The following is a 13,464-nucleotide window of genomic DNA, read 5'->3' as shown; positions in this document are numbered from 1 at the left end:
CATGAGCAAGGCTGTTGTTGAAAACTGGATTTTTAAAAAGGTGAGTTTATGGAACCAAATGGGAACCAAAGAGATCACCTTAAGATGTGCATCATTTTGATAAATGTTATATAGAGATACCATGGTGAAAGCATGAAAAGCAATGCAGAGAAGCTGGAAGTGCAGAGAGACTAAGAACATAGGGGGACCTTTATAAGTGTCAAAGTTGGAGGAAAAAGAAAATATTTTCATGAGTCATTAAATTAGTTATCAGAAAAAAACATACCACAGTACTTAAGAGTCTTTATTCACTTTGGGAAATTCACCTTTTACAAGAGAAATCAAATTTAGTTGATTGATAGAAAAGGATTTAAAAGTAGGGAACACTTTCAGGTTCTCTCTATCAAGATATCTAACGCTGTTCAGTTCAACGGAAGAAGCATAACAATTGGGTCCAAAACAATATTTTTGTATCATTAGAAAGGGTATTTGGAATAACATCAACTTTTTCTAATACTTTTGGCATAGATGATGCAGAGGACAAGACATCATATAGAGTAAACTTCACCTAAAATTAAAGTCTTGGTCATAAAATAGTCTTTCTATATTCAAATAAAAGATCATCATAAAATATGACATCCATGAAATCCCTAGGAGTTATTATGAATATTTTAGAGCATTTATCAGTATAAAAGCACTTACCATAGCCTGAAAAATCCAGCCAAAATAGGAAAAAAAATAGAAAGAATATTAATAACTTGCCAGATTTATTGAAACAAAAAAAAAATACAAGTGATATCTATACCAGTCAGTGATAAAAGATTATAGCACTCATTTCCAGCAATATTATTTCTGTTTTTTTCTGAAATAGTCATGTACGTGAACATAAGAAAAGATAATTTATAGTGTATCAGATTTTACAATGATCTGAGAATTAAGTTACTGGTGTAAATGAGGTATTTTGAAATCAACCTATTAGAACATCAGAGCTTACAGGAGATAGCTTAAAATGCATAGACTTTCAAATACAAATAATCTTTCAAAGGTGAACATAACCTACACTAAGTCTGAAATGAGTTTCTCTTAAGCTGGTAAAATTGTTTTCGGTTTACCATTGCAGAACTGAATTATAATACAATTTACTATTTTAAAGAAATATATAGTTAAATAACATAGAGTTAAGAGCTATACTATAAGGCCATAATAGTTAAATTCTAGAATAAATTTCAGTTTTAAAACTCTGCAATTTAACACTTGTTAAAGGTAAAACTCCTTCAAGTGTTATGCTATAATGACTGATTAGAATCATTGACAGAATCACAAAATTAAAGTTTTATTTCACCATTCAAACTGTGAATTTTCTTCTTTTTCTACTTTGACAAAGTGAGCAGCTAATATTAAGATTCTCATGTCTCAACTCAGTCTGAGCTATAGCTGTTTTTAAACAGTTCCACCAATATAACCAAAGCGTGCTATTTACTATGCACAGAAGTGTCCTAACATGACTGTAAATTATACTCACATAATACAAGAGTGGCTTCTGTCAAAAATAAGATTCCAATGAATGCAGGCTTTGCTATGTCATAAATTGCAACTTTTCATTGATTTCAGAAGGAATTCTACTCTTAACATGTTGCTGTACTTTCTCTTTGTGACTGTTCAGACAATACAGTATATCAAAGTAGAGCGACTGAACAGAGTAGCTAAGAATACATTGGGCAATAATTTGGCAAAGATTGATCTTTTGAAGACAACTATAGTAATCATTTACTTCAGCTGACTCCCCATCATATCTTTACAATAAGAAATTGGTTTTGGAGCTCACCACCGCAAGAGACTAAACACGTATTTTATTGAATTATGAATTCTATACTTCAGGAAAGGAAAAAGAAATGTGAATAGCGTTTGAAATACCTCAGAGCTGAGAGATTCTACTTAATCTTGTTTAGACTGGAACTCACAATAAATTTCAAAGAAACAGCCATTTTTTTAATCTCTCTGAAATTTATTTGCCTAGATCATTATCGTCCACAATGTCTAACAAAATAACATACCTCATCTTGTACCAAAAGCGTACGTAAAATGAAAACACTCATACCAAAACACTTATTTTTTAAAAGGAACTTATTTCTTCTATCCGTATCATAATAAATCAAGTCAATCGATATCTCAAGCTGTCTTCATAAGCTAATTCAACATGAAAATGAGCACCAAATGCACATTACTTGATTCCATAAGTGATATCTAAATATTCAGTAAGATATTCCGACTTATCTAGTACATTATAACAACTGCATCATTGACTTTTACTGGCTTCAATCCATTCTCTCAAGATACAAGAAAGATCTACACAACTGACAAATTAGTCAGCAGCTTCATGGCATCACAAGTTACTTACCACATCTCGAACAATGGGAAAAGATTTCTTTCTACGCAGGTCTGGCATGCTATCAATTCCATACAGCCCACGGCCAGCACTATAAGACATCAAAAGGCAAAAACAAAACAGAAGGCTGCATCCTTAAGAACTGCTTATAAAATCAGTATTCACGGTTAAAATCCAAATTAGCAGTTATCTGCTTTAGCAGTAAGAGTGTTCCTGGTGTGGCTGATTTTTTCTCCTGGCATTCACCCAAAGCAAAAAATAAGCTGAAAGGTTGCTTAATACCTCCAAAATTTTTTTGCCATAGATTTAGAAGTTATAACAGTAGCTTCCTTGTATACCTCATAGTTGAGATAGAGCCTAGCATTGTGTAGGATATCATTGTAGTAAGTCAATACATAATCACATCTTCTCATATGAGGTCCATGTGAATGTGGAAAATAGAACTTGCTACATTTAATGATAATTCCATGGTGACCATCACTATTTTCTCCTGCCTCGTTTAAGCTTCTTCATTAAGCATACATTTAAACTCATGTTATAGTTCGCACACAGCTTGAAAATAACCACAAAGAACCTGAAGCCACTTCAAAGAATAAAAGGCTGAAATACCAACAGGAATTCAAGGAATATGTACTAATCTGGTAACAATCTCCCTCACTTTCCCTGACTCTTCAGCACAGGTATTATCCTCCTGATTATTTTCTATTGGAAGATTGCTGTATCATATCATAGAATGGCCTAGGCTGGAAGGGACCTTAGAGATCATCCAGTCCAACCTCCCTGTCATGGGCAGGGACGCCTCTCAACTAGATCAGGCTACTCCAGGCTCTGTCCAACTTGGCCTTCAACACCTCCAGGGAGGGGGCAGCCACAACATCTCTGGGCAATTTATTCCAGAGTCTTGCCACCCTCGTACTGAAGAATTTCTTCCTAAGGTCCATCTAAATCTATTCTCCTTCAACTTAAACTCATTTCCCCTTGTCCTATCAGTGGACACTCTTGTAAAAATTCCTCCCCAGCCTTCCTGTAGGTTCCCCCCCGAAGTCTTCTCTTTTCTAGACTGAAAAATCCCAGCTCCCACAGCCTGTCCTCATAGCAGAGGTGCTTCAGCCCCTGGATCATCCTTGTGGCCTCCTCTGAACATGCTCCAACAGATCCACGTCCCTCTTATGGGGCACCAAAACTGTACGCAGTATTCCAGGTGGGGCCTCACAAGAGCAGAGTAAAGGGGGAGAATCACGTCTCCTGATCTGCTGGTCACACTCCTCTTGATACATCCCAGGATGGGGTTGGCCTTCTGGGCTGCACGAGCGCACTGCCAGCTCATGTTGAGCTTCTTGTCTATCAACAACCCCAAATCCTTCTCTTTAGGGCTAATCTCAAGCCACTCTGTGCCCAGTTTGTATTTGTGCCTGAGATTAGCCCGGCCCAGGTGCAGGACCTTGCATTTTGACTTGTTGAAGCTCATGCAGTTTGCACTGGCCCATTTCTCAAGCCTGTCAACATCCCTCTGGATGGCATCTCTTCCCTCAGGTGAGTTCACGGCACCACACAGCTTGGTGTCATCGGCAAACTTACTGAGGGTGCACTCAATGCTGTCATCCATGTCGCTGACAAAGATGTTGAACAGCACTGGACCCAGAGATATACCTTGTCAGATCTGATTCAGAGATACTTTGGGATACACAGAGAAGCTGGAATATCATATTTTTCAAGACCAAGCATTTTCCACTCCATGCTCCTTCTATTTAGCACTGTCTCTAACACCTTTTTCAGTAGTTCTCACATTTCTATCTCCCTAGCTCTGTGTATAAAAACAAGTGCGTGTCACAGCAAAGTTTATCATCTGAAAGACCTCATTTTATTTATACACACCACAATTACTGGGTGAAAAAAAAGATTTAACTGAAATCAGTGACAGAATTTTCACTTCCTTCTGAAGGGTCAGAACTCTGTCCCAAATACCCCTCTGCTGACTTGAGGATTACAACCCTCCTCCACTGGTAGAGTGGACAAATTCCACACTTACTTAAGCCAAGACTCTGGATGCTGCATATAGATGACACTGTTCCACAGCTGCAGCTAAATCCAAAAGGAACTACGAAACGGAGACCTCAGCTCTCACGATTTACAGCTTAGCATGTTGATATATAGCTGGGTTATGCTAATATGCCAGACTGTAAGCACTTCAGGGACAGAAGTGATTCTTAGGGTGATACTCTCTGCTGTACACTTGACATATTTAGCTATCCAAAAACTTCCAACCTTTTTCCTCAGTCTCAGGTTTAGAGGACTGAATTATAAATTGAGAGTTGTGGGATTATACATATTTGCTAGTGGCTTTCAGAAAATTACTGTTTAAGTCATGCTAATATTACAAATACTTAACTATTCTAATTTTATGAAAGACATCCATCTTATATCACAATACCTGCATTTGATCAATAAAAAAAATTCCAAAAATGTTGGTATATTTGACATTAAAAATGAAACACTTCGCCATTTAATATAAAGAGGATTTTGCTTTTTCCTCTTTTTCTTCCACAAAAAGGTCTGTGTGAGTTCATATGCAGATAAAAACAGTAACAGAAATGAAGAGGTGAGGCTTCACTGTTCTGTTTTTTAAATCACTCAGTACTGAACATACATTTTAGGTTACTGGGATACTTCATTTGCTTGAAGTTCTTAAGATTATATAATAGTTTAGAACAGATGAGTCTGGTTTATAGCATAAGTAAATTTATGTAGTAAAATGCGATAAATAAAACACCTAGGCAGCTTTAATAACTTAGAACACTGCTCTGATCTCATGAAAATTGAGATGAATTTCTTGAAGATTGAACTAAGGGATGAGAAAGTGAAGAAGAAATGTATTATTACTGCATATTATCATAATAAAATGTAGCCAATTGCTTTTGTAGAAACATAAAAATGGATCCATGCAAGTTAATGAAAATAATTATGAGACAGCCACACTGTCTGCAGACTGGCAGATCCACGTTTGGGTAGCAACACAGAATTTTTGCTGGCTTGAGAAACTGAAATTGAAGATCTAACATTTTATATGAATGCTTGGAGAAAATGCCTACATTACAGAAGTAATTACAGGACTGGGTTTACAGCTTTTCCTGGTCCTCAGTATATTAAAATGCCACCAAAGTAACACCTACCACTTTCTCTGAAAATGAAACTTGGATTAAAAGAGTCTTCATATGAGTTAGAAATACTGTATTAAGAACTGAAAAAATAAATAAATTAGCCAAATCCTTCCATAGAAGAAAACCTGTTAACCTGGCCAATTCAAGAAGCTGTCAGAAAACGTTGGGGTAGACTAGGCTATACTAAAGGACTATATCCACTCAAATTTTGACAGACTGTGTGCTCAAAAGAGAATGCATAATAATGCCACATCACAAAAATTTTGAAATTATGTTTGTTAACCGTATTTCTATAGTAAAGATAGGAATTAATCACACATCAGGATATATTCACAGATTGAGTCTACTGACTCTTGTCTCCTACTTCTCCACTGTCTTATGCAGAATCTAAGGCATCATTAATTGCTCTCCTTGTATTCCAGATGTGATTAAGCTTAGTTACAGGCAAAATACTTCTTCCTAACAAGACAGCAAAAGAAAAAAAATATAAATCAACCATCAAAACAATCAACAATTCCAAACATTCAACTGCCAACTAAAACCTCAAATCCATGTTTTAATTTTTTTTGAGGGAAAGATTATTTCTTTCCACAATTGCATTGCTTCTGTTTTTAAGTCCAGTGGGAAAATGCAGTTCTACTAACATATATATGCTCTGAAAACTCACATTTCAATATTACTCTTAGAGAACTGCATATTTCGTACTTTCTGAAACAGCCCCAAAGTCAAAGATATGAACTGAAATTCTCCATACAAACCCAAATTCAATCCTTCTAATAACATTTAAGAGAACCTTAAGTATTCAAAGATTGCTGGAATTAAAGGTTAATACATTGATCTGGATTGTGAGGTCAAATTTTGTTGAAAAACACGAAAATAGCTACATTATCAGAACTAACAAACTGGGCAATGCTGTATTGACAGCGAAATAGGTGTATAGTCTTTAGAACACTAAACACGACAGCCAGAGACAAACTGTTTATGTTATGTAAGTTAAATCCTCTACTCCCCTCCCTACCTCCAATAATAACAAGCCAATAACTGTCTGACACAGAAGATGCTGAAGTTGAAGACATACAAGGTATCATTGAAAGTAAGAGAAAAACCTTTAGTGTTGACTATTTTTTGTGTGCTTCCAAAGATATTCTGTATAACAATCATTGACTGAATTTGGTAGAGAACTGAAGAAAAATAAATCTGTTTTACCATTGAGAACAATGCCACTGAAGGGAAGGAGTAATCATGCTGCACCATCTGTGTACCGTTAGCAAATTTCAGAATGGATTAGGCCACGTGGTAAAATTATCAGCCAACCAACAAACAGTGAATTAATACTGAGCAAGTCTCTTGAAAAAGTAAAGCACTACTACCCTAGATTCATGTATATGACTAAAAATCCTGCTGACCTCCAATGTACTTTTCAAAAACACTGAAAGGATGAATTCTAAAGTGTCCCATCTTCAATAAAATGAAGAAGAAATCATTTTATACTAGCACAGAAAGAACAGGAAAAGTGGAACTTTTCCCTTTCAGTAGAGAAGTAGCATGAGAAAACCCAGGAAAACTTTATTTGGTCTTTGCCTTTTCTTTCTCTTTGTGACTTTTCTCTAATTTCATGCAGCCAAGTGGAGATCATTGTATAGAATGAAGAGTTGCAGTCTGTGCCACAGACTTAGGATGTGCTGGTGAATGTGAGGTGGGTTCACAGCATTGTGCTATGAGAGAGAGGGAAGAGTAAGGCAGAAAAGAGAAACTGGGATATTTTTATATAGATAAAGCAAGGTATCAAGGGTTGTGAGGGAAAGAATCTCCCTGCACTTCAAACAGCATCACATTTTGGGGAGAGTAAGGAAAAGGAGTCATAGGTAATGCTGCACTCATGCTGGCAGTGAAGAAGATGAGGGATCCTAGAATTTAGCATTAGTTTTTACATGCAGGAGTAGAGTGGTAAGTATGACTAAAATGGAGCCCCAACAGACTTGGGGCAGCGGTTACAGGACGACTGTGCAAGGAACCGACACAGAAGATCCTTACTCTCAGAAGGGTCAATATTTGAATTTATTCACCTGCGAACAGAAGAAAGCACACGAGAACAACTTCTGTTTGTACAGTCCTTGCTAGTGGCAAAAGGTCTCTGTATCTACGAGATTGGTTTTTGTGTACAACTCACAAAACATAAGAATTCTATACACTCTATGCACATCACTTTTCTAAGACCTACACCTATTTGGAAACTGTAATCAAGTAACTGGCTAGGAAGTAGCACATACAGCAAAACCGTATGGCCACATGCAGTTTCCTGCATACATATGTATCAATACTTGATTGCCAGCACCTACGCTCACAAAACCTTTTGTGAGCTACTGCTAACTTAAACAATAACTAGACGTTAAACTATTTAGCTTCTGCTTTTGCAGACTGCATGCAATATGACAGAATGAGCTTGCTCTTATTAAGCTTACTTATATGAGAGACAAAAAAAATGTAATAGAGCAACAAGAAATAGATTAATTAAAGGAAAATAAGTTTAAAACAGAATCATATGCAATAAAAAAGGTTCCTTAACATTATGGTTATGTTGAGAAATAAAGAAATAATTCTCTAGCTGAAGCAATGAAAGCCCAACCACATGCAGTGATTCAAACTGGGTCACTAACAAGCACAGATGCTAAATCGAAGACATTTTTGTACTAACTGTATTTTGAGTTTCAGATTTCTGATTTTTCTAGAGAAAAAGCACAATTGCTTCATATTCTAGGAATATAGCACTAAATGTAATATACAATTCTACACTGAACAGCACCTATAAAAGTATTTGAGAATATAGGTTTCTACACTGTATCTCAAGACTTTGAACTCATGTTGATTTTAAATATTGTTCTCTTACTGTGTAGTTTTTAAGATGTCAGATTTCTGCTTCTCAGCGGTGAGGTATGTTACTAATAGTGGTGCATCAAATCATAAATTACTCAAATCTCAAGCCATCAAAATCTATCAGTAAAAATGAAATGATTTTGCATGGCAAAACAGAGAAAAGGATGTATCTTGCATGTGGATACTGCAAAGAGAATGAGGCAAATATCACAAGCTGCCTCCATGATGCCTTCTTGTTCTGATATGCATTATTTTTTCAAGAAAGAAGCCACCACATATAAATTATCATACATCAAATCAAAAGGTTATTGCCATAATGTTGCACAATTGCTATGGATCTGATGAAAGCCTTCCATGAGTTTTAATAAATGCTTTTTCTGGCTAAGGAATTGCTAAAAAAGTATCTAAACTGGTAATCTAATCAATAAAAACAAAGTTGTTTCATACATGCTAGTTTCAGGTTGATAATAAACATAATTCAAACAGAAATATTAGTGTTTTGCATTTGGAAGCCAGGAAAGTATATTCACAGCACTTACGTTGTTCTATTTCTAAAATGTAGAGAGATAAAGTACTTAGAAAATCCCACTCGAAGAAGAAGTAGTTATTTTGGAATAGTAATAAATAGTGCTGATCAATATACAATGCAAAAGTTTTTATCATTTTAGTACTGAGATGGTTTCAACCTTTGTGGCCTTAGGAGAAAACTGCAGATAATCAAAGGGAAAGCAATGTGTGGGGTTTCCAAGCCAGGAGAAGTATACTATATTTTTCTTCTAATACCAAAGATCATGTAATAAAACCCCTACACCAATTATCTCTTACAATATTAAAAATGTTTCCCGTTGCATTCAGCACAATGTCAATCCTGCACAATGTCACATAGAGCCTCACACTTTTACAGCAACTCTGAAGTTTGTATGAACTGGAAAAGGAAGAAATACAACAAACCATACAGAAACTAAGCCCCTGAAAAGCTGGAGAGTGCTCTTAAAATTTTTTAAGGTTTAGCCATAAGTTCAAATATTACCCTAACTACACCTCCCACAGCAGCATGTGACTTATATTAAACAAATTAATACCATTAATGCCTTTTAGGGGAAAAGCTCTAAAACATGGGAACGTAAATGATAAAACTTTGTAGTGTCTAGAATTTGTTGTATAGCCTTTAAGATACACAAATGAGAAGATTGAAGATAAATTAGATAATTGCCTCTCATCACCTTGTCTTTATAACAAAGCATGGCTGCAGCAAACTGTGCTTATATACCTCACCAGCAAGAGGACGACATCCCCTTTAAGTAGTTGACTAACATAACTGATAAATTTTACCAACTACATTTACTTTTTTCCTTTCCAAAATGACTATTATAAAAAGATATTCAAAATAGGAAGGAGAGATTTTCCTCAAAGGAATCCCTAGAACTCAACGTAATATAACTCAGGAGACAACCAATTAGACTGATATTATTACATCATTATATTTACTAAAACAAAGACAAAAATCAAATGACAGCTTCAAAGGGTATATATTTTGTATGCAAGGAGGTAAAAAAATTGTCATCCAGTTGACCTGTGCAACTGAATTGCTGTAATAATTTCTTAAAACTAGAGATTTAAAAAAATTAAGAGAAGACATACACAATAAAACTGTATTTCTTTTAAAAAATTCAATTTCTTATAAAAACAAAACTTAGGAAAAAATACTATAGCACTATGACATTAACTTGCAAATATGAATAACCAAATTCACAGTCACATTAGTACTTACGCACTAAATGCCTGGACTGCGTAAAGCTTAGAAGTATCCAAGGAACTTCCACTTACTATCCGAGCCTTTAATAAAGACCAAAAAAAAGTATAGTTACTCAGTTGCTCTTAGTAAGTCTTGGACAAAATTTAACTGCACCAAATATACAACATCTAATATGAAAATGTTTAGCAGGGTCAGCTCTAGGCCAAAGCTGGAGTAACTGTGGCTTTGGAATATATTTTGGTAGCATTCAGCATTTGATGAAACACACTGGAAGAACCCATGGGAAGATAAAGTCTTGCTTCCCAAATATTGTTGTCCTTTAAGTCCTACAGTGTATTCAGTGTCGATGGTGATTAGAGGCACAACCCCAGATACCATGTTTGACAGTAGCAGAGCCCTGAGTTGGCAACTATGATAAGCACAACAGCGAGGATTATCGTCCTTATAAATGTGACACATCGGCAACACACTCAAAGGAGAACAAAAGAGTGGAAAGCTAGGAAAAACATGCAGATTTCACAACTAAAATGAAGGAACCAAACGGATCAAATAAGTCACAAACATCAACAAAATACATGAACCCTACAGTAAATATGTGATTTTAAACCTTTTCATCCACAGAACCGCTGTCTGAAAGAGAATTGGGAAGAAGGGAAATATAGGTTAGACAAAACAGTTTCTGAGAAAATATCTTAAGCTATTAAAAAAATTTCACTGCTTTAATCTGCTAATGTGGAACAGAATTAAAGTAACACCTGTGCTTGCTTAGCTGTATCATTATGGCAAGACCACTGTCACTGCATTTTAAACAAGCAAAAGGATGTTTTCAATAGATAAGAACCCCTGACACTTATGCGGTACTGCGCAGATATCAGATAATTTATCTACCATATCACTTCTCAATGTAATTTTTTGAGTTTTATAACATATTTTTAAATATTAATGAGTATGTATTTAATATAGTTGTAGTGTTAAAAAATATAAAATACTCTACATTCAAGGAAAATTAAACTGTTTCTACTAAGGATATAAATCCTTACCCCACAAACCTCCTGAACTATTCTACACTATCACAGCTATTCATATAATGACAGAAATTACCCCATAAATGCCAATAGAACTACAATTGTGCAAGTATAAGATATTTTATATATATATCATTATAAATTGCTTAACATAAAATACGATGCATTCATATTTACTATTAGATAGAAAATATTTGCTGACAGGACAAGTTACCCTCATTTTATTGTCTTGTCAATTTAAAATATAAGTAGATTTTAAACTGTTTTTATATACATTCTACCAATAAGTGTACCTTTTAGGGTTTTTCGATGCTTTAGATCATGAAATTGCATTGTTTCAACTGTCACCTTACTGATCTTTCCATTTTTCCTCCCCAAAGAGTACACATTCAACAGGCCCTTTAAACAGTTTAGGTGTCTTTAAGGTGTTTGGAGATATCCCACATACAAAATGATCCTTTAAATCTTAAACATGCCACATTTCATTTTTAAACCAGTTTATCTGCAAGAAAACACCACATTCGAACACATAGATGAAAAATACATCGGCAAACATAAAGTTGCACAAAGTGTAGTAGTGACAATCTGGGGAACTCAAAGGCCCTATTTGTGCCACTAGTTTTAGGAGCTACTTATGTGATCAAATCAAAGCACATGCACAAGAATGGGCAGAATAGAAATGGGAGATAAGTAGTTCAAAACATACTTTACTCGTCAGATTATACCTGATTTTGTACTATTCAAAAAGGTTAAAAGAGGATTGAGCTACTAGGTATTAGCAATGTCACAACACCAAATGTGAATCCACAGAAAATCCAACTGTACAACAGTCTCTCCTCCTTTGTGAGAGCAGAAAATTTGCCACCTTGCTTGAATACAGACCTTAGGTTTTCTTTCACGGCTGCTGGGAACAATCTTTTTAGAAAGAGTATGTCTAAAAGAATGAACTAGACTTTATTGTCCCTAGGAAACCTTATGTTTGGAGTTATACAGAATATTAAATTAAAACTATTACGAACAGTAAATACCAAGAGTCAACCCAAATAAGCACACCTCTGTGCAAGAATATCTGCTTGTTGTGAAACAACATTTTTTTTCAGTTCTCCTGAGTATAAATGAATATGGTACCAATTTTTATGGTTTAGAAAAATCCATTAATGAATGTGAACTATTCTGATCTTTTCTCACTTTAAAATTCCCCTCCCCTTGAGAAATAGGTAAATTTTTATTTTGCCTCAGAAAGTAATTCTTGATTAAATTAAGCCATAGTGTTTTATGTGTCAGGTTACTACCATTTGACTGAAGAGATTTATAAAAATCAGTTTAGTATTCACGTTTTCTTTTTAAATTTTTTAAAATTATTTGTGAAATATATTAGTCTGACAACAGACAATTGACTTCTCTTTCTCCACAAGCACATAAAGATTTGGACGACCACATGATCCTACCTACCCACTACAAAATTATTACAGTATTTTCATAAGCAGGGTAAGAGCAGAGCCAGGAGTAACTAGATGACTGTAAGCTGGGCTGGCCATGGAAACAAAATGGGATATGGTTTTATGAGGGCTAAAGAAAATAGCAGGAATAGTTAAAAACAAAGTTCTGAAGGAGGATCTGGACAGGTGAATGAGAGGAAAGGCAAAAGAGGATACACCAAGAGAAGTCTAAGTAGGAGAGACTGAATTACTTCTCAAACTTGTAAAAAATGTAGAGTCCAAAAGGTGAATAGTAATTTGGGGACTGAGGGAATTTTTAAGCAGGATATCAACCATAAGGTAAGAAGACTCACCATAATTTGTTCATGCAACCTTTACCTTCTTTCTAGACCATCTAATCAAAACAGTAATTGTAATACCGCCTTTTAAAGGCACATAATACATTTCAGTATTATTTATGTGGAAAGCAATTCGTAAATAGTTTGCAGGTACTTTGTTATCAGCTGCCTAAAGAATTACATGAATAATATATAAAAAGTTGTTTAGAAAATTTTAATAAAAATATGAAATTGTTGATACTTGTCTTCCACATTAAATGGAATTTTGTATTTCACAGCATAAGAGATGGACACATGAAATTTTCTTTACCTCTCTTGGGTAGCTCAGCCAGCTTCATCTAATTTCACTACATTTCCTTTACTGGAACCTAATTTTGCCTAAATTTAGGAAGGAGAGTGACAGTCAAAAGTTAGCAAGGGAAAAAAGGTATTATGTTTTTGGTTTAACTTAGTTTTCTCTGCAATTCATACTTTTTTTTTTATTTAATAAAAAGCACCAGTTTAATGGC

The 13,464-nt window shown here is 35.0% G+C and overlaps 1 protein-coding gene across 1 annotated transcript in view; it reads right to left on the bottom strand.

The window, feature by feature from the left end:
- The window catches only part of UNC13C (unc-13 homolog C (C. elegans)), a 136,504-nt gene that overhangs the window by 106,893 nt on the left and 16,147 nt on the right, over nucleotides 1-13,464 (bottom strand). The window contains exons 2-5 of the mRNA XM_009869223.1: nucleotides 10,761-10,783; nucleotides 10,169-10,233; nucleotides 2,378-2,456; nucleotides 682-687 (exon numbers count right to left, since the gene is read on the bottom strand). Coding sequence (XP_009867525.1) covers nucleotides 682-687; nucleotides 2,378-2,456; nucleotides 10,169-10,233; nucleotides 10,761-10,783 — 173 coding nt within the window. The remainder of the gene's footprint in view (nucleotides 1-681; nucleotides 688-2,377; nucleotides 2,457-10,168; nucleotides 10,234-10,760; nucleotides 10,784-13,464) is intronic.

The sequence above is a fragment of the Apaloderma vittatum genome, unplaced genomic scaffold (assembly GCF_000703405.1).
Source record: "Apaloderma vittatum isolate BGI_N311 unplaced genomic scaffold, ASM70340v1 scaffold9145, whole genome shotgun sequence".
Classification (NCBI taxonomy): Eukaryota; Metazoa; Chordata; class Aves; order Trogoniformes; family Trogonidae; genus Apaloderma; species Apaloderma vittatum.
This window is presented reverse-complemented; position numbering and strand designations above follow the sequence as displayed.